We start from the raw sequence: 18,522 nt of genomic DNA, 5'->3' as shown, positions 1-18,522 counted from the left end.
TTAGTTGGCCCAAAAGCACTAATACACACAATATAAATTCTAACAGTCTTCTATAAATTTCAAGCATTGAAGAGTTCACCACTGTATCATGGTTTTCTTGAAGGGAATCATTCAAGTCAGTTCCTCTCTTGGTCCCAGACAATCGGTGAACAGGGGGAGAGATTCCAACAACATGCACTACACACGCAGCTTTTGTCATCTTTCACTGCGTGTAAGACAATCAAATGCTTGAAAAATGCAGCTGACGGATGAAAAAAATCCACATACACAAAAAAGCCAGAAATAGGTCAGTGCTGGGGCAAAGAAAATCTTTTTAGAAGTTTGTGGCCATATCAGTCTTTTTCATTTAGAAGAGCACTCCTAGCCAAACTGATCAGTTTTGTCCTAAGTTTGACAATGTCACCAGTCACAGCAGTCTCTACAACAAACATCACACAATCCTTCGGCTGTGCTGCTGCCACCCTGCACAAAGCCAGGCAAGGCACCCCAACCGTGGCACAGAAGGAAGCGTGGCTGTGTGGACTCTGCAGAAATATTTTGCCACTTCCATACCTGCATGTCAAACAGGTCTTCCACTATTGCTCAGCCAAATAAGGCACAATGAAAGTGCTGCCAAGGTGTAAATTATTCAGGGTCTCCATTGCTATCCTACCTATGTATTCTGATTGATATCCTCCAGGGCAAGTTTTAAAGACAACCGTAGTTAACAGCTTGATATGTTTCTTGGGTTAAAAAACAAACAGAACAAAAAAGTACAAGGGGAAGAATTCACTGGCTCTGTGTGTGTGTTTAAAATAGAAATATATTAAAGAATTAATGCATCTATCAAGGATTACAATTGCAAGGTAAGTTGCATGGTTTTTGCAGAAGCATCTCAATTTTTAATTGCTAGGCAAATTAAAAATTGCTATGACAAAGTATTTGAAAAGAGGCTTTGACACGTGTAATCAAATCAAATTGTATTTAACTGAAGCAAGCAACTGAAATCATTTATTTCACTACAAAGCTTACTGTTTCTAGGCGCAGTTTCTATGTTTTGTTCACACATTTAAATCAGACCTTCTTTAAGAAGACCTAAAGAAATGTTATAAAGACTTCTCTGGTCCAGCAGGTGTCTGGCTCTGCTGCCACCAATGCAATTGAGCTACAGGAGCAGAAACAGGACGAGCCTGATCTATTTCACTCCGACACATTTATCGACACATTCACAGCATTCCTGCTCATATCTGCTTCAGCAAGGCCTTGCCTTTTTCTCCGAAGCCACTGTTTACGTTAGTACCATAATGAAACCCATTCTCGCCATCAGACCTATTGGTCAGCTCATCCATGGTGGTGGCACTAGCCGTTTACTTCACTTGGTTTAAGAAAAATAAGGTAGGAGGAAAAAGACGTACATCTAGCATGTCTACACAGCACAGGACTATAGCTGGACAATGAGAAGAGCATGACTGTGAAACGCTTCAGCAAGGTATCCAAACACTGGCTAGTGTCAGACCCTTAGAGGATAACAACCGTCTCTCAGCATCAGTCCAAGCGATGGTGTTCTGAAGAGTAGATTTAAAATTTGTAGCTGCATTGATGATGCAGATAAACGCCAGTATGACGCCTCATGACTAAACTTCAATTATTTTAGAATTCCAGGAATTTATGAATTTACACATACTATGTTAAAAATTATAAAGGTTGCCCTGTCCTGGGATAAGATTGAAGGAGTCTGATCTAACACCACAGAATTAAGTTAAAATCAGAAGCTGCGGAAGGGGGAAGGTGGGCAGGGGAGAAAAAAGCAGATCTTATGGTCAAAGATCTTGAATGTAGCTTTACAGACTGGTCTTATCACCACAGATAGATCCCTAAGACAGCAATCACAGTTGACAAGGCACTTATATGAACTTTTCATGGACAGTTAATAATTATGTGGTCAATTAACAGGTACCTCATTTGACATCCTCTGCTTAGGCCTCAAAGCAACCACTGAACTACTGTAGAACAGCTGGTGTCAAGTGCTGCAAAACACATTGGCCTTTAAGTGCTTTCTCTGAGAAACTGGAAAAGTGCAATGGAAACGGCAATTTGACATTAATCCCTGTGTTTGAAACTAGGCTGTTTATAAGGGAGAAGACGTTAGGACAAAGGTTACTTGTCACTCTTTGCTCAGTACTGAACTTGCACATTTTGGTAGGGCTGTGCTCCCCTTGCAAAACATGGTCAGTGCCTTACTAAAGGTGTTCTCCAAACCCTGCTCTCATCCCAGACTTTCTTCCCCCTCCCTTTCACCCGGTACAGAGGCAAAGGTTAGGCACCAAATTTGCTCTGCAGCACTGCTGACGGACGCTATTCCTGCTCCGCCACTCCTGCGATCTCAGCGCTTGTCCCACGCCGTGCGGCGTCCCGGTGCTCTTGTCACCTGCAGCTCACCAGCAGCCGGCACCTGACAGCCGCACGACGGAGGGCGCAAACGCAGGACGACAAAACGGGCGGCCCTGTGTCGCCAACACCCGCCGTCGCCTCGGCTCCGGGCGCCATCTCCTACGTGGCAGCCGCCGTGGGCAGCGCCCCGGGGGGAAGGCGGCGCCGCCCCGGCAGGAAGGCGAGCCCCCGGGGGCGACGGGCGGGCTCCGAGCCCGCCGCCGGGCTCCCAGCCCACATCCGTCCGGGAAGGCGGGCGGTCTGCGGGCACTCGGGGCTCGCTCGCCCCGGCTCCCCGGGGAGGGCTGCCCGGCCCCGGTTGCTGCTGCTGCTGCCGCCGCCGTCCCCCCTTCTCCTCCGCCCCGGTGCCCGCACTCACCACCTCTCGTGCCCGGCCGGTGAAGTCGCTCTTGGAGCGGGCTGCGCCGCGCTTGAGCAGCTCATCCCTGGCGCTGTCCCCGGCTGCCACCCCCAGCGCCTTATTGCGGGTTTTCACCGTTTTCACGCTGGCCTTGAAGAGCAGGGTGATGTCCACCGCCATGGCGGCCGGTGCCGCCGCGCAGCCTTCCCCGCGCAACGCGGCCCCGCGCGACGCGTTCCGCCGCCCGCCCGCCCCCGGGGCCGGTCCCGGAGCCTGTGAGGGAGCGTGGGGCCGGCTGTGGGGCTGGTCGTGGGGCTGGCTGCGCGGCTGGCTGCCGGGACCCTCCGCTGAGCCCGCCGGCCCTACGAGGTGTTTCACGCCCCGGCCTGGGCTGCCATGGAGGCCGGGCTGTGTGAGGGAGGCCTCGGCTGAGAGAAGCCGCGGCCAGGGACGGGCTCCGCCGCCCGGCTCCGGCTCTCGGCGTCCTGGGCGGCTCAGCCAGCAGCTCAGGGGGCTCAGCCAGCAGCCCGGGGCTCGACCAGCTCTTCCCAGAATTTGGGGAGCTGCCGTGCTGTTCTGTCTTCACGGGTTCACCCAGGGGAAGCTGGAAGAAGCATGTGTCTGCGTGTGTACTGGATTGTCGGGGGCAGTGCTGTAGGAGACTTCGGCGCTGCTGCCTCCTATCATATAGCAAAAGTTTGCGGAATAAAACTTAAATTGCAATGAAACTAATGGCGTCTGGGCCGCCGAGCTCTGGTGGCATGGCAGGTGTCACCAGGTGGTGCTGTTATACAGAGCCATCCAGGCTTTCAGCCTCAGAACTTAGACACGGAAAGACAGGTTAATTAGAGCTGATCAATGTGTTTTAGCAGGTTTGTAGCAGGATCGGGGATTAGTGCAGGAGTGACATTTCCAGAGGAAACGGCCATACATGTATAGGTATATTGATTATTTATTCTTGAACTTTAGAGATAGAACAGTCTCCTTACACCTGGAGTGCGTGACCTGGAACGTGATTCCCTCCTCACCAGGAGGCTGACTGTCAAGGTTCCTGAGACCTGCTGCCATCTAACACTGGGACAGTATCACGCTGGTACCTGAAAGACATACCACACAGGGAATTACAGTAATAGAATCATACAATCATAAAGGTTGGAAAAGTCCTCCAAGATCATCTGGTCCAACGACCACCAATATCACCCACTAAACCATGTCCCTAAGCACCACATACAACCCTTCCTTGAATGCCCCCAGGGACAGTGACTCCACCACCTCCCTGGGCAACCTGTTTCAATGCCTGACTGCTCTTTCTGAGAAGAAATGTCTCCTAATTTCAAACCTGAACCTCCCCTGGCACAACTTGAGGCTGTTCCCTCTAATCCTAACACTAGTTATCTGTGAGAACAGGCTGACCCTCAGCTCCCCACACCTTCCTTTCAGGGAGTTGTAGAGAGCAGTAAGGTCTCCCCTGGTCTCCCCTAAGCCTCCTCTTCTCCAGACTAAACAACCCCAGTTCCCTCAGCTCTTCCTCATAGGACTCGTGTTCCATGCCCCTCACCAGCTTAGTAGCCCTTCTCTGGACCTGTTCCAGTACCTCAATGTCCTTCTTGTAGTGAGGGGCCCAAAGCTGAACATAGTACTTGAGGTGCGGCCTCACCAAAGCAGAGTACAGGGGGATGACCACCTCCCTGGTCCTGCTGGCTACACTATTCCTGATACAAGGCAGGATGCCGTTGGCCTTCTTGGCCACCTGGGCACACTGCTGGCTGTTCAGGCGAGCATTGATCAACACCCCCAAATTCTTTTCCTCTGCACAGCTTTCCAGCCACTCTGCCCCAAGCCTGTAGCACTGCATGGGGTTCTTCTGACCAAAGTTCAGGACCCAACACCTAGCCATGTTGAACCCCATCCCATTGGCCTCTGCCCATCAACATGTCCTGTCCAGGTCCCTCTGCAGGGCCTTCCTACCCTCTGGCAGATCAACACTTCCCCCCAGTTTGGTGTCATCTGCAAATTTACTGAGGGTGCACTCAATTCCCTCCTCCAAATCATCAATAAAGATATTAAAGAGGATGGGCCCCAACACCGACCCCTGGGGAACACCACTTATGAATACACATTTATTGGTCATTTAACTGAATCTGAAGAAAGCTTTATGAAATAGCCTTTGCTATGATTTCTGTTGAGGCAATTTCATTACCGTGTTCTGTGCAGGAGACAAGCTACTTGCAGGGAAATTGTATGACACAGCAGGGAAAACTTCTGACCAAATAACCAGTGATGGTGACGTATATATGCCATATAATGCTTTGGGGTCCAGCAGACACTGTAGTTTTTAACTGTGCTCTCACTGACCAAGAGCAAGCTGTCTGAAACAGTCTCCAAAGAAGAAAATTTCAAAATCTTGCCTCTCTCCAGCAGACTGAAGCTTAATCCAACTGTTTTTCGTATCCATTCTAGAGTATCAGACTTTCTTCCATTGATAATTACTACCTTGCTTTTCAGTTCACTTCAATCTTAGCAATCGAGGCTCCTTTATAGTTTTGTTGTGATTAGGATCCATTCATACTCTGTCATCATTGCTCTATTCTAAATCATGGTTGTTGTTTTTTTTTTTTTGTTTGTTTGTTTTTATGGTATGGATAGATATTTCTAATTATCCAAACATATGGTGTTAAGTCACTGTCCTCGGTGCTGGATTTGCCGTGAAATAAATTTAAGGTATTAGCAAGTGGACAGCTAAGGAAACTAGGGTTTTCATTCCAGGAAAGCCAGCAGTATTTGATTGGACCTCAACCCCCATGCCTCTGCTCTTTCTAGATGTAGTTCAGATGGAAGGGATCTACAGGGATCACACAGTCCAACTGCCTGACCACTTCAGGGCTAACAAAAAGAGAAGGCATATTATTTAGGGTATTCTCTAAAGGCCTCTTGAACACTGACAGGCATTGCGCATACACCACCTCCCTACCAAGCCTGTTCCAGTGTTTGACCACCCTCATGGTAAAGAAATGTTTCTTACCTTCCAGCCCGGACCTCCCCTGGCACAGCTCGTTGCCGTTGCCTCCTGTTCTGTAATCGGGTAACATGGGGCAGTGATCAGCACATCCTTCTCGCCTTCCTCTCCTCAGGAAGTTGTGGAGAGCAGTGGGGTCTCCTCCGAGCCGCCTTTTCTCCAGACCAGACAACCCAAGTGTCCTCCCCGCTCCACACAGTACATGCCTTCCTATGTACCTATGTACCTATGTCCAACATTACTCCATCCCAGCTGCAGAACTTGGCATTCGCCTTAGCTGAATGTCATGCCATTGATGATGGATACCTGTTAGAGCAGTTTTCATATGCTGTGATTCTGCCATCCTTAGGGTAACTATGCCTCACACCACAAACACATTACTTCATAGACACTTGCATAGGTAACTTTGTGCCAGTAGAAATAAGACATTCACAACATGGGCCAGAGTAATATGTTCCTGAAAATGTAGGTGACAAAATTAACCTCCCTGGTTTTGTGCATATTTCACTATAGAGCTTGTTCTTACATCTAATGAAGTTAACATTTACACTCCTTTGAAGTATTCCCATTTAAGTGGATGTTGGAAAAGAGTCTATACATTTTTGCTATTTAGGTGTTGTTGCTATTTCACATTTAAACTGAAGGAATATGAATGCTATTTTGAAATTTTGAACTTCATCTTATGTTCCTGGTTTTAGAAACAACAGCTTACCAGTGCCTATATCAGGTTATAGTTTACTCATTTTCGAAAGAAATTTAGGTACTTAAAAATAACTGGAATACTCTGTCTTTGGATGAAAAAAAAAAAAAAAGAAAGAAAGAAAAAAAGAAACTTCAATACATTAAAACAAAATAAATTTTAACAGACTTACTATAGTTCACCTCCCAACTTTGCAAAGATTTATACACATACTGAACCACAGTGATTACTGTGAATACTCCCACTGAGGTCAGTGGAGACACACAAGGCGCATACAGTTAAGCACATAAAGCTTTTATCAGATCAGGACCTTGGCTTAAAATTCTTTGGGAACATGATTGTGTCTTTATTTCTACTTTTATCTATTTATTTGTGCTTTGTGTCCACAAATAACAGTATGTGTGTGACCAGTAGTTACTGAAAACCACCCCAAAACAGAAATAGGAGAATTGCACAACCAATTGTGAACCTCAATGCTCTTAAATTATTCAGGCACAAGGAAATAAGCAGAGACACATTTTAAAAGAAACACAGTATTAAAATTCCATATGGCTGATCTCATCTGTCAGAAATGGACTGAACAGTTCATCTGGTACAGAAAAAAGTTAAAACACCTTTTCAATGTGAAAGAAGGTTGCTCAAATGGTCTAACTCATTAGGTATATAATACCCAGGCCTCTGCTGTAGAGATAAATAGATAGCTTTGAAGATTTCAATTACTTTCAAATCAGTTGCTAAGAAGTGGTGCCCGGAGCTTTTATTTGAACTTGATCCTAGCTTCCTGTATACAGTAACTGCATCTACTCAGTAGTTATTTGCACTTCCACAACCACCTTGTTTTGAAAGTTTAAAGCTTACTTTGGAGCAGATAGGTTTCAATAGTATATGCTGGAGCTTCCTGTAATTGCTAATAGACTAACCTTGAAATTTAAGATTTTAAGGTTGGAGTAAAATTCCAAAACACGCACAAAGGGCTACAGTGCCACCATAAGCAACACAGGTAAATCTGTAGGAACGGATGCACTGTGCACTCAGTCATGCTTCAGCAGACATATGTCTGGAACAGGAGGAATTAGGAGTTTGCAAAATACTACAGTTTTATTTGCAGTGTGAGGACAGTATGCTGATCATCAGGTTTCAGCGTGTATCTGTTTAAATGCCAGTAAAATAACCTGGGCAACCCCACCAGTGGAAAGGAGGCCAAGGCTCCCCTGCAGTTATCAATTAAAATGCCCGTTAAACAGGAGCTGGTGGGGTTCATCCCCACTCAGAGACAGGTAACTCCTCAATTAGTAAGTTCTGCCTGTGTGAGAAATAAAAAAATGGGACAAAGCTCCTGAACTCTATCCCTTACAATGCACTCCAGTTACAGAGGTCCTAATTTGGAACAGACAATAGAAAACTCTATGCTGTCCATTTTATACATTTCATATTTTTTCTGGCATAAAAACAGTAACTTTCTTTCTGTGATGGCAGTGTTACAAACTAAACAAGATATCAAAAGGAAGGCAATTTGCTTACAGTGCACATCTGTAATCGAGACAAATCGAGAGGGGAGAAGCTGTATTTGATGATTGTTTAAACTTTCAAGCCAATAGCATGCATGCTTATTGGCTAAGCATCAAAGTAAATATAATAAATTTGTGGATGTGTGAAGAAATCTTTTCTTGGTATTTAAAAGTAGGATTGGGAGACAGTACAACCTGTACAAAGAAAGTATGCTGACTGTATACAATGGTGCAAAGTTCTGTGGAAAGAATGGATATGAACTGCAGGGTTATTCACGAGTTTTAATGTCTCTGGAAACAAATACTGACTGCCCCAAACCAATTCCATTGGCAGTAACATGAAGGTTCTGTTATTCCTCTTGAAACTAGACCATCACATCAAAATTCACACACTCAAAAAAAAAAAAAAAAAGAAAAATAACCAAGCATCGTTGAAAGTATACTTTTTTTTCTTAAAATATATCAGAATATATGATGTCTAACAACACAAATTCAGGAAAAAAATGTTAACTTAATTTTTGTATTGTTTAAAGGCATATTTAGTTCCTAGTGATATCATATATAAAAAACATTTTTTAGTTGTAATTTAACTCCTAACATAGTATATTCTATCCGAACTACATCATCAAATGATAGGTGTATGTATGTGTGTGCTTGATGCAATTAAGCTTGAAGTATGGAGATGGTAAAGAGCTGGCTTTTGCATGCAGAAGGAATGCTCAGGAGGGCCAATTCTTCCTTACGTAAATTAAAATACTGTCACTGCCTTAGAACATTGTATGTAAAAAGCAAATTAAATTCTAAGTGAAGAAAATTGTAGGTCTTCACCAGAAAAAAAAAAAAAAAAAACTTATAGACAAGGTGTCAATAAAAAAGAACAACTTGGGTTATATACTTCACAGAATCACAGAATGGTTGAGGTTGGAAGGGACCTCTAGAGGTCATCTGGTCCAACTCCCCTTCTCAAGCAGGGCCACCTGCAGCCAGTTGCCCAAAACCATGATACATGTTACCATACTTAACCTATGCACCTAAATAAATGTTATTTTCCAAAGCAGACAACTTCAGAAGGTAGGATATTCAGTTCAGTGCTCACAACTGAAGTTGTAAACTTGTAGATCCATTCTCATTCCCCAAAGCTTTTGATTTTATAGTACAGTGTATATTGTTTTATTGGTGTCATTATTACTCCTGCTTCTTGACTGATTCTGATCATCAGCAGTAGCTACAGCAGATGTATTTCTGTAACTAACAACTCTAGTCACTCCTGGTGTTTTAAGCAGATTATCATCTAACTTGGACAGTTAGTGGATCCAAAGCAATGATAGCTAAAAAGAAACCTAGAACCAAGGTCAGGTCCAGATAGGTTGGATTCCCCAAAGGTAATTAGGAACCTAGCTTCTAATAAGATCTGAATCCCATTCATGTTTTTTTTTATGTATAACTTATTTTCAGTGACTTTCAGGTGCCAGGACTCAACAGTGGCCCTGCCCAGGCTCCTCTAGGGCCTTCCCCCATGCTGCTGATGGCCCAAAACCTTATTTCAACCTCCCAGGACCACCATTCCACAGTGGCACTGAAGGATGCTATCCTAGCCTGGCCTTGGCTTGTCCCTGTCCCCAGAAAGGTGTCTGATGCCCTGGGCTGGGGGTCCCCCTGGCCACCCTGCTCCCTCACCCTGGGACAGTGGGACAGGCTCCGGCTGGTGAGGCCCCACCCTGCAGGCCGTGGTGTCCACTTGGCTCCCCATCCCTAAGGGAGCAGCTGGACCTGGCTCTGCCATGACAACTGGGCATCTAAATCTCATCATTATGGCTGCCATAATTAAAACAAATAAAGCAAGTAATACCTACAGCAATTATTTACCACAACCAGCACCTATGCTTGGAAGAAGTCAATAGAAACACTACGTTCTTTGTCTTAAATTTTGCTGTAGAGATTTTAGTTTGTTCCAAACCTCTGGGAGCCGTACTCTTGCATAGGAATATATGGCCTGTCTCCTTTGAGAACCTTCCATACCCTCACAGATTCTTGCAAACTGTATGGTTTCTTCTATGAAGCTCTGTAAGAAAAATAATAAAGCTGGCACTTAAACAAAGAAGTTCAGTCTACTGAATTCTGTATGACACTACTGCAGAGACTCACAAAGTCACACTGTTCTTACTTAGTTTTTCAAAAATATCAGTCAACATTCATCTAAGAAGTTGAAAAAACTCAGCCTCTACAATTAGGAACAAAGCAATGTGTTGTCTACCAGGCGAAAAGAAAGAGCAATAAAAAAGATTTGTTTAACATTGATAAATATATGATAACAACAGGCATTGTCTCTCTTGTGCTTGGATAATCGTAAAAGATGATGAAACAGCTGGATTACCTTTTAATTTTCCTCAGTGAACTGAACTTTGAGAGCAGTCACTAAAATATTAGTAAGATAATACAGGAAGGCTTGCACTGTCACTACCCCAAGCTATTATTTTTATGTGCCTTGAAAATGTTGTATTTGGTTCCCCAAGGGTAGCGTGCATGTAAAACCATAACGCATTTTTGAGGAAAACATTTCATGCATGAAAAATGTATTCAGATCTTCCAAAACTACTGGTTTTGGAAATCCTGAAAAAAATAGTTAAGCATATACTCAGAGTAATTCTATGTACAAGAATCTTGTACATAGAATCATCTCTTTGTTGTTAGCCCTGCAACGCTGGCAGACTTCCATATTCTATAGTTTGTTATACTGCTATCTGGAGAGCCTTTCCTTGGAGAAATGATGGCAGTAGGAAGAACAGGAATTTAAGAATGAGAAAAGAAACATAATGAGCTTAGAGGTCAGTTGAAAATGGAAGAGATGTAGATAAGATCTACACCAAGCAATTCAAATCTTACAATAAATACAAGTTGGGAACAAAAATTAATGGGAAAAAAAAAAAACACTGGGGACCGAAGGTTCTGGATCAGGGCATAGACAACTGCAGGTAGCTGAAGAGAGGATTTTAAGAACTGCGAAAACACACATGGCGATAACCCACGATAACCCACTTGAGACTGAGTGAGCCCTTTGAACACGCTCTGTATGGCACTGATGAATGTAAGAGGCAGCTTTGGCTAAGCCCAGGAATGTCCGGATGTTTTAGGTACAGCTTGGTTTAGTGCATAGTACATTCACAAACTAGTTTGCTGCTCGTAATCTTCCCTGAGTAGACAAACCCTTCCAAACTGATCAGCAGGAAACACAAAGGAATCTTAGCACAAGTATAATTTAATGTAGGTAGGGAAGAGAATGAATATTCCCAACAACTGCATATGTGGCTGTCAACCTGTGTTGCCTCAGAAATGGGATACCACAAATACACAACAGATTTTCAACAACACTGTCCACCATATTGGACTCAAGGGGATTTGGCTTGAAAATATATATGCAATAAATATTGTGTATGTGGGATGCTCATATTGTCCCACAGGCTCTGAGTTACTGGCAGTGAGCAGAACTAGAAGTATAAATGCAAGAGATCCTTTCGAAATTTCACATGAAAAATAATGTTGATATGCACTGTGAAAAAAGTCAGAGAGAGGCTGAAATGTTTCAGGAGCTATCCTACTATGAAGGATGAAAAGTGGCACAGATACAGGAGATCCCCATAGTACAATCCAAATTCAAATTATTTGTCATGATTCATGGATTTAGCAGTTAAATCAACCTAGCTACTTCCTAAAATTCTAACCCCTTTATAAAAATGGAGAAGAAAAAATATGCTATAAAATATTAGGATGAACTTGAAACAAAGTACAGTTCTTCCACTGATTTCGTGTTAGTAACACGCATAAGTGTTGGTGGGTGGCCCTTACAAGAGGATGGGTAGAACAAAAGTGACAATAGGGTAGAAAAATAAAACTGCCGGAAAAACTTTTTTAAAGAACTATTTACACAGAGGAGAGACAAGGAAAGGGAAAGACTGAAGCTGTTTACAGACAATGGCATAAGCTAGACAATTTTGAAATATAGACCAATTATATTAAATTTTCTCATAAGAAACTCAAATCCTGGTGCATACATAATGAACCATGATGACTGGATGGGCTTGAATTTACGCTGAGTGCTTTAAAAGTAAGAGTAAAAATCAAACTAGGATTTCCATTCTGTTTCATTTGATGCAATGACCAACCGATAAGTCAGACAAACAATACCTTTGCCTGAGTGCTCCCCATGTTTATAGGGTCAGAAATAACAGCGAGCCCGATTAAAGACATTTCCGTCGTTGGGATTTGAATCAGGCCCAGCATACGTCACTAGAGATCCTGCAAAGTCTTTGCCAGAACCACGAAGGACTGGAGTCATTCCATAGCTCTGTTCTGACATTTCTGAGGTTGGGCAATGCCTCACTATCTGCTAAATATCATGCAGATTAGCAGTACAGCGGCTTGTCACACTGGCTTTCACAATAAATAAAGCACCAGTAAAGATAACAAATTAATCGACACTGCAGTCAACCAAACTTTTCATGGCCCATTTACACAAAGCACTAGCGTAACTTGTAAGCACAAGGGAAGGGTGAGAACAGCTTAAGGACCAAAGGGTAGAAAGACACTGTAACAGCCCCAGCTTATGTTGGTTTATTCTGTCAGTAAACAGACCCCAAATTAAACCAGCATAAATGAACCAGGCAGACTAGCCTTATGGAGAATGATTTTACTCTCATTTATTTCAGCTCAGTTTAGTGGCTCCACGAAGCCAGAGAAGAGGCACAGAAAACACAACGTCTGACTCTACTCTTGCTCATCTTGTTAGGACTTAAATTTGATATAAATAGGTGTCAGAGCACCATGACATCTTTACAGCCTTCATAGCAGCTGGCTCCAAGGAGGCTAGTATGTCCACAGTGTACTGGATTCAGTGTCCCTGAATGTTTTATGCCTGGGTATAATCATACATACCCCCTTGGCCTTTCAGCTTAGACCTGTACAAAGGCATTATTATTGCTATACAGAATTTATCTTACCTGTTAGGGTCTTAGACACAACTTGTACTTTTCATGTTGTTGACTGAGAGTCAGCATCCGGGCTGTTCTGGTTGTCTGTCTTTTCCAAATAATTAATGGCAAGTTTATAGCAGAAATTCTTCTTGTTAGCGCCTAAGGGGAAGAGAAGGAAAGAATTCAGACTCTTTAACTATCTTTTAAAGTCGGTACACAGTCTCAGCTCATTCTCTAGGCACCTCTAGAGCCCGTAGTCCTCTTGGCAAAGTGGGCCACTCTTTCTAAGGGACATGTGGTGGGCGAGATGCATCTATCTCCTAGCAGTGCCTATCTTCACAGTCTAGTTTAGCGTAGACTTTCTGCTTAGACAAGGCATCTAGTTTTGAGGCAGCTGGTTTTAGGTAACATGAATGCTATCTTTCTGGTCATGGTACTTCACGTGATAAAACTGGAATACACCAAAATAAATTGATACAATACTTACTTGAGAACACTGGAGGGAGCTCACAGAAAGAGACAAGAAGAAAAGGTGGCAAGAAAGAAAAGATGTTCTAGTTATGCGAGAATTTACATTAGTATCTACACTTATAGGTTGTCTGTCATTTCAATCCATGTACAAGTGTAGTAAAGAGGTATTTTTGTTAATACTAAATGCTAGTAATTTTTATTGTATTTGTATCCTGGCGTCATTGTAACTTTCTATTTTGAACATGTATATTTAGAAAACACCCATAATGGGCGTTTTCTTTTTCATTTAAATTGATGTTTATGTGGGTTCTCTTGTTTCTGTTCACTTGGCTTCATTCTCTGCAGTCTGATATTTAATCTAAAATGGGGGGAGAGAGACTTTGGCAAACTGTAGTTATACATCCCTTAGGAAAATACCATCATCTTCAGTGAACACAATATAATGAGGAGGTGTCCTATTACATAATTGAGGAGGCATTGTCTTTTATATGCATTCTGGTTCACTTTTCACACTAAATTAATCTTAATAAGCATCTGCTTTGAGTAAAGAAAGTTTTGTGATATTTCAACCATGACCTCTCTGGAAGTCCAAATGATTTCACTTTACATTTCAGACTGGAGCATTCTTTTGAAACATTTCCCTTTACTATATGATAATCAGTGTGCTAACATGAGCTGATTAATCCCATCAGTCTAACACTGATACCACAGTTTTTGTGCCCTTTCACCAATAACCTGGTGGCTGCAAAATCACTGGCTTCTTAAATGAATCCAGGGCAATCCTACAGATTATGTTATATGGGAGGTCAAACTTGATGATCACAGTGGTCCCCTCTGGCTTTATAATCTATGAATCTGTAACTCAAACTGGAAGAAATACAAATAACTGCGCAATAGAAGTAACTGAAGAAATAAAACCAGCTACTTTTAAGATAGAGTTTGATGTATTTATGAAAAGGACTACATGAGCTGGCTGCCTGCAATAGCTGGAGCATGGATTTGGTGGCCCTGCAGTCCACTTCCACATCTATTTTACTGCTTCAGCTGCTCATCAGCTTGCTCTCATTTTTAGTATTTATTTTAAAACAGTTTTTGATACAGTAACTAGGATAACAAATTAAAGATGGATTTTAGCTTTTTAAAGAAAGGCTCTCTTTCATTTCAGATGACAGACTGAATTGAGGCCTATGAATAATGCTTGTGTTGACCTGCCAGAATATGTCTTAGCAGCGACGAATTCTCAAATACCCAGGCTGAGCTTATTCATTTTGAATTCAATGAGAAGGAAGGCAATACAGCCCAGTGCTTAATCAGGCTGCATTTTAACATCAGTGATCGTATACTGTGCTTTTAAAAAAATAAATAAATAAAAAGATTTTGGAAAAGCTACATTTGATTTTGTGTGACTTTTGCTATATAGTTGATTTGCTTAAAATTATGCTACCCTACTGCATGTATTAAAGAAAATGTTCAAAATTTGCTGCAAAGTTGCACAGTTCTCTTCTGCCCCAGTGGTTTGCAAGACTTAACAGAGCTGTAGCTCAGAGAAGAGTTGGACTGGATGAATATGGGAAATGGAGACATTTCCAAGAAAAGTAGGAAGTGGGTTTGGTAATTTATTCAGTAGCACCCGGAAGATCTGGTCCAATTAAAATCATTGGTAAAATTTATACTGGCTCAGAGGGAGTAAATAGAGGACTAGCTATTTTTAAAACAAGCTTCTTTCCTACTCTGGAGATATGTCTCAGATGACACAAAAAGAGATTCCAGTTCCTGTTTGTCATTACCAGTTTCACTGCAATTGTTAATAGGGTTGAGACTGGAAAAAGGATTGTACACCATCATGCCTTGGCCAAAATTCATCTCCAGTAACTGTATTGAACCATCTTAATGTCTTCCTGTGGTTTCCATTATTGATCATGTTGCTAGGTTTTATTGCCCTTGCTGTGTTTTCCTCCAGATGTACTGCCTTTTGCTGGCAAGTGACTAGTTCCCGATAAACTTTTGCTACCTCGCGGTAAGTTTTAGGGGATTCTTTAGGTATTTGTAAAACACTTGGAGCTACTTGTTTGAAACAGAGCTTGGAGATACTGGTTCAAACCCACTCTTGCTGTAGATCTCAATATGTAAATCAAAAGCTTAACACAAGAGCATACCTAATTTATGTTCTTTTATAAACTTTCCAGTCTTTTCCTCTTCTGCTTTTCTCTTGCTCTAATATGAAGTATTTATTCTTTATATTCTTTATTTATTTATTTTAAATTATGTTTATCTTCTAATTTATTTATGTATATAAATGGTATTTTCTTAAGGGATGTGTAACTACAGTTTGCCAAAGTCACTCTCCCCCATTTAGATTAAATATCAGCCTGCAGAGAATGAAGCCATAGGCTGGCCCTGGCAGCCTTTGCCCATGTGCTGCCACTGCCACTTGTGTGGCTGCCCAGTCAGCCAGATTACCTTGTATATTTTGTTGGGTTATGCTTCCAGCAGATTGGCTTGCTCTTGATCTCTTGAGTGCCAGCATAAATAATGCAGTGAGAGTTCATAAACAGAAGGAAGTTAGGATTCCCTTTTTTCAGCAATGACCCAATGTAAGAGTGGCATGAACTGATGGAAAAACCACACTTGTGATTTTCAAAGATGTCTAGCAATTATGGCTGCCCCTGCTTCTAAGTATAAAATTTAAGACATTTTTAGGATGTGCTAAACCCAAAATCTATTGATAGCCATATCTTTTTAAGGTGCTTAAACTGAGCTCATCCAAAAATAAAATTATTTTGAAAATCATAGTTTTAATTCCCTTTCTTAGGGCTTTACATGTAGGGAAATCTATCAGACAGATTATTTGATTGGTATCTGAGCACGAGAAAACCTCTGTGAATACAAGGTATAATAACAGGAGATATATCAAAATAGTAAACTCATATCCTAGGGTTAATATCAACTGAGTGGATTTCAGAGATACATTAAAAGTCTTATTTGCTTTGTTTTAAAAGCAGTTAGTAAATTCCTTGCAGTACATCATGTCACATGGATTTTAACATCCCCAGCTACAATCCAAATTTTGGACCAAGTTTACTTGAGTGGACATCAGCTATCATGCATCACCAAACCCAGTTATTCTGTTCATTGTCCCTTTCCATTTCCCACCCAGAGTTGCCCACAGCATACTTGCTTAAGCTTGCAACCACAATTTATATGTCAACACTTTTCCATTAACTAATCATGAATTATCAGCTTCATGTCTATAGGTCTGAGCACAGGTAAGCTTTCCCTTTCTTCAACACACTTTAGAGCTCCAGTGGAGTTCTTGACTGTGATTGTAAGTGATAAGATATGCAATGATAGCAATATTTTGTGCTTGAAAGGACATATTTAGACTTGTATGCTTGTAATTACATTTGTGTTTAACTAAATTAGCATGAACGTCTGGTACGCATATAGTCCTATGCATATGCATATGAAGTTATTCAGTGATATTTAAAAAAAATACTAGTTACTTTATTACTTAAAATCTAGTTTCAATCATATGAACTATAAATGGGTATGATTTTAAAGGAATATTATCTGTAGAAGAAATCTAACTGTGAGCTAGAATTTTCCATGCAGAAGAATATTAGTTTAGCGTAGCTGAGGTGTTCTTTCCCAGCTGATTTCCCAGGTAAGAATAAAGATGAAGCTCAAAACTACTTCTCAGAAAACCCACAGTAGCATTGTTAGAGAAGATTAGTTCTCATTAGTCCTTTGCAGGCAGAGATGAAGGGGCTGTGGGCCTGTTGGGAACAAGCCCACAGCCTCACTGCATGGAAAACTCTGTGTCCTTCACAGCTGCCACTGAGGTAACCCTGAAGAGCTGTAGGGCTACTGTGGGACTGACAGCATAGCAGTAGAGGACATGTGGAGTTGGACATAGGAGTTGGACTCGATCCTTGTGGATCCCTTCCAACTCAGATATTCTGTGATTCCATGTGCTTCCAGCTTTATGAATTCAGAAACTGTAGGTATTCTGTATGATGGCCGGCAGCATACGAGCACTGGTGAACACAAGTCTCTGGAGCCCATTCGTGAAGTCAATTTTTTTTACCAAAAGAACCAAACTATCTTCTTATTGTGAATTCAGTTTCAGACAGTGTTCATTGGGCTAATTACAGATACTAAATGTAGCACAGATCATGAAGACATAGGTCTACATGAACATACAGAAAATATTACTCGGCATCACTTATTAGAGAACACTACCTAAAAATGAAAATAAAAATACAGTCAGAGAACTCTAAAACCTTTCCAGTTGTACTTCTGTTATATTCATATATAAACTCGAAAAAAAAAAAAAAAGTTATCTTTTCTGTCTATTCATATCTTAAAGATTGCAATTTTCTCACTGATTTGAAGGTAGGAAGCAAGGCAGATGTAAAGCTGGTGAAAATATGTAAATCTGACTCTGGTTTTATCCCAAAAGGGCATAATTCTGTGGTCTTTTTTAAAGGCAGAAATAATCTTACTTTTTATTTCAGTGGATTTGTTTGCTTTTAGGACAAGTTTGTTGTTCTGTTTCTCATTCATTTTCTTTCAGTAATTCGTTATTTGCATGACAGGTTTTACAAGCAAAATAGTTGACTGCAAAATATTAGAGACCTCTGACAGCTTCTTATTAAAGCAGTGTCAAATCCTGAAGTCCTTGGTAAGCTTTTTCACTACGTTTCTGTCCCTGACTTAGTGACTCAGTAAAAAATAGTTTTAAGAAAGTAAATACAGATTTTAGCATTTGGTCCCAAAATATTTTTTTTTTAATTGTGAAGTCTAAATTGCTAAAGCTGTTAACCAGTCCACTTATACACATTCATATGTTTCATTTATACCTTGAAGTCAAATTGCTGCAATCCTACAGATGAGCAGTCTTTGTGTGAGATGATTTTTAAATCATGTCCGGTCAGTCCGTGGCAAAAGTTAGCTAAATTGGCAAAGGATTGTTAAATCAAGACCCCCCTTTTACAGAGACTGTTGTATTCCTACAAGCATGGTCATAGCTTATCTGTTCACACTTGACTGAATTTATGACAGTTTAACTACTTTGAAAAGAAAATGTT

The 18,522-nt window shown here is 41.6% G+C and overlaps 1 protein-coding gene across 2 annotated transcripts in view; it reads right to left on the bottom strand.

Moving 5' to 3' along the window:
• The window catches only part of STX18 (syntaxin 18), a 66,350-nt gene extending 62,981 nt beyond the window's left edge, over window positions 1-3,369 (bottom strand). Inside the window, exon 1 of one of the 2 annotated variants that reach the window (XM_048048360.2) lies at window positions 2,789-3,369. In XM_048048360.2, coding sequence (XP_047904317.1) covers window positions 2,789-2,950 — 162 coding nt within the window. In that variant the 5' untranslated portion in view covers window positions 2,951-3,369. The remainder of the gene's footprint in view (window positions 1-2,788) is intronic. The other variant, XM_048048365.2, reaches the window with a different exon arrangement.
• Window positions 3,370-18,522: the final 15,153 nt, after the last annotated feature.

The sequence above is a fragment of the Anser cygnoides genome, chromosome 4 (genome assembly GCF_040182565.1).
Source record: "Anser cygnoides isolate HZ-2024a breed goose chromosome 4, Taihu_goose_T2T_genome, whole genome shotgun sequence".
NCBI lineage: Eukaryota > Metazoa > Chordata > Aves > Anseriformes > Anatidae > Anser > Anser cygnoides.
The sequence above is the reverse complement of the archived record's forward strand: the minus strand, read 5'-3'. Positions and strand labels throughout refer to the sequence as shown.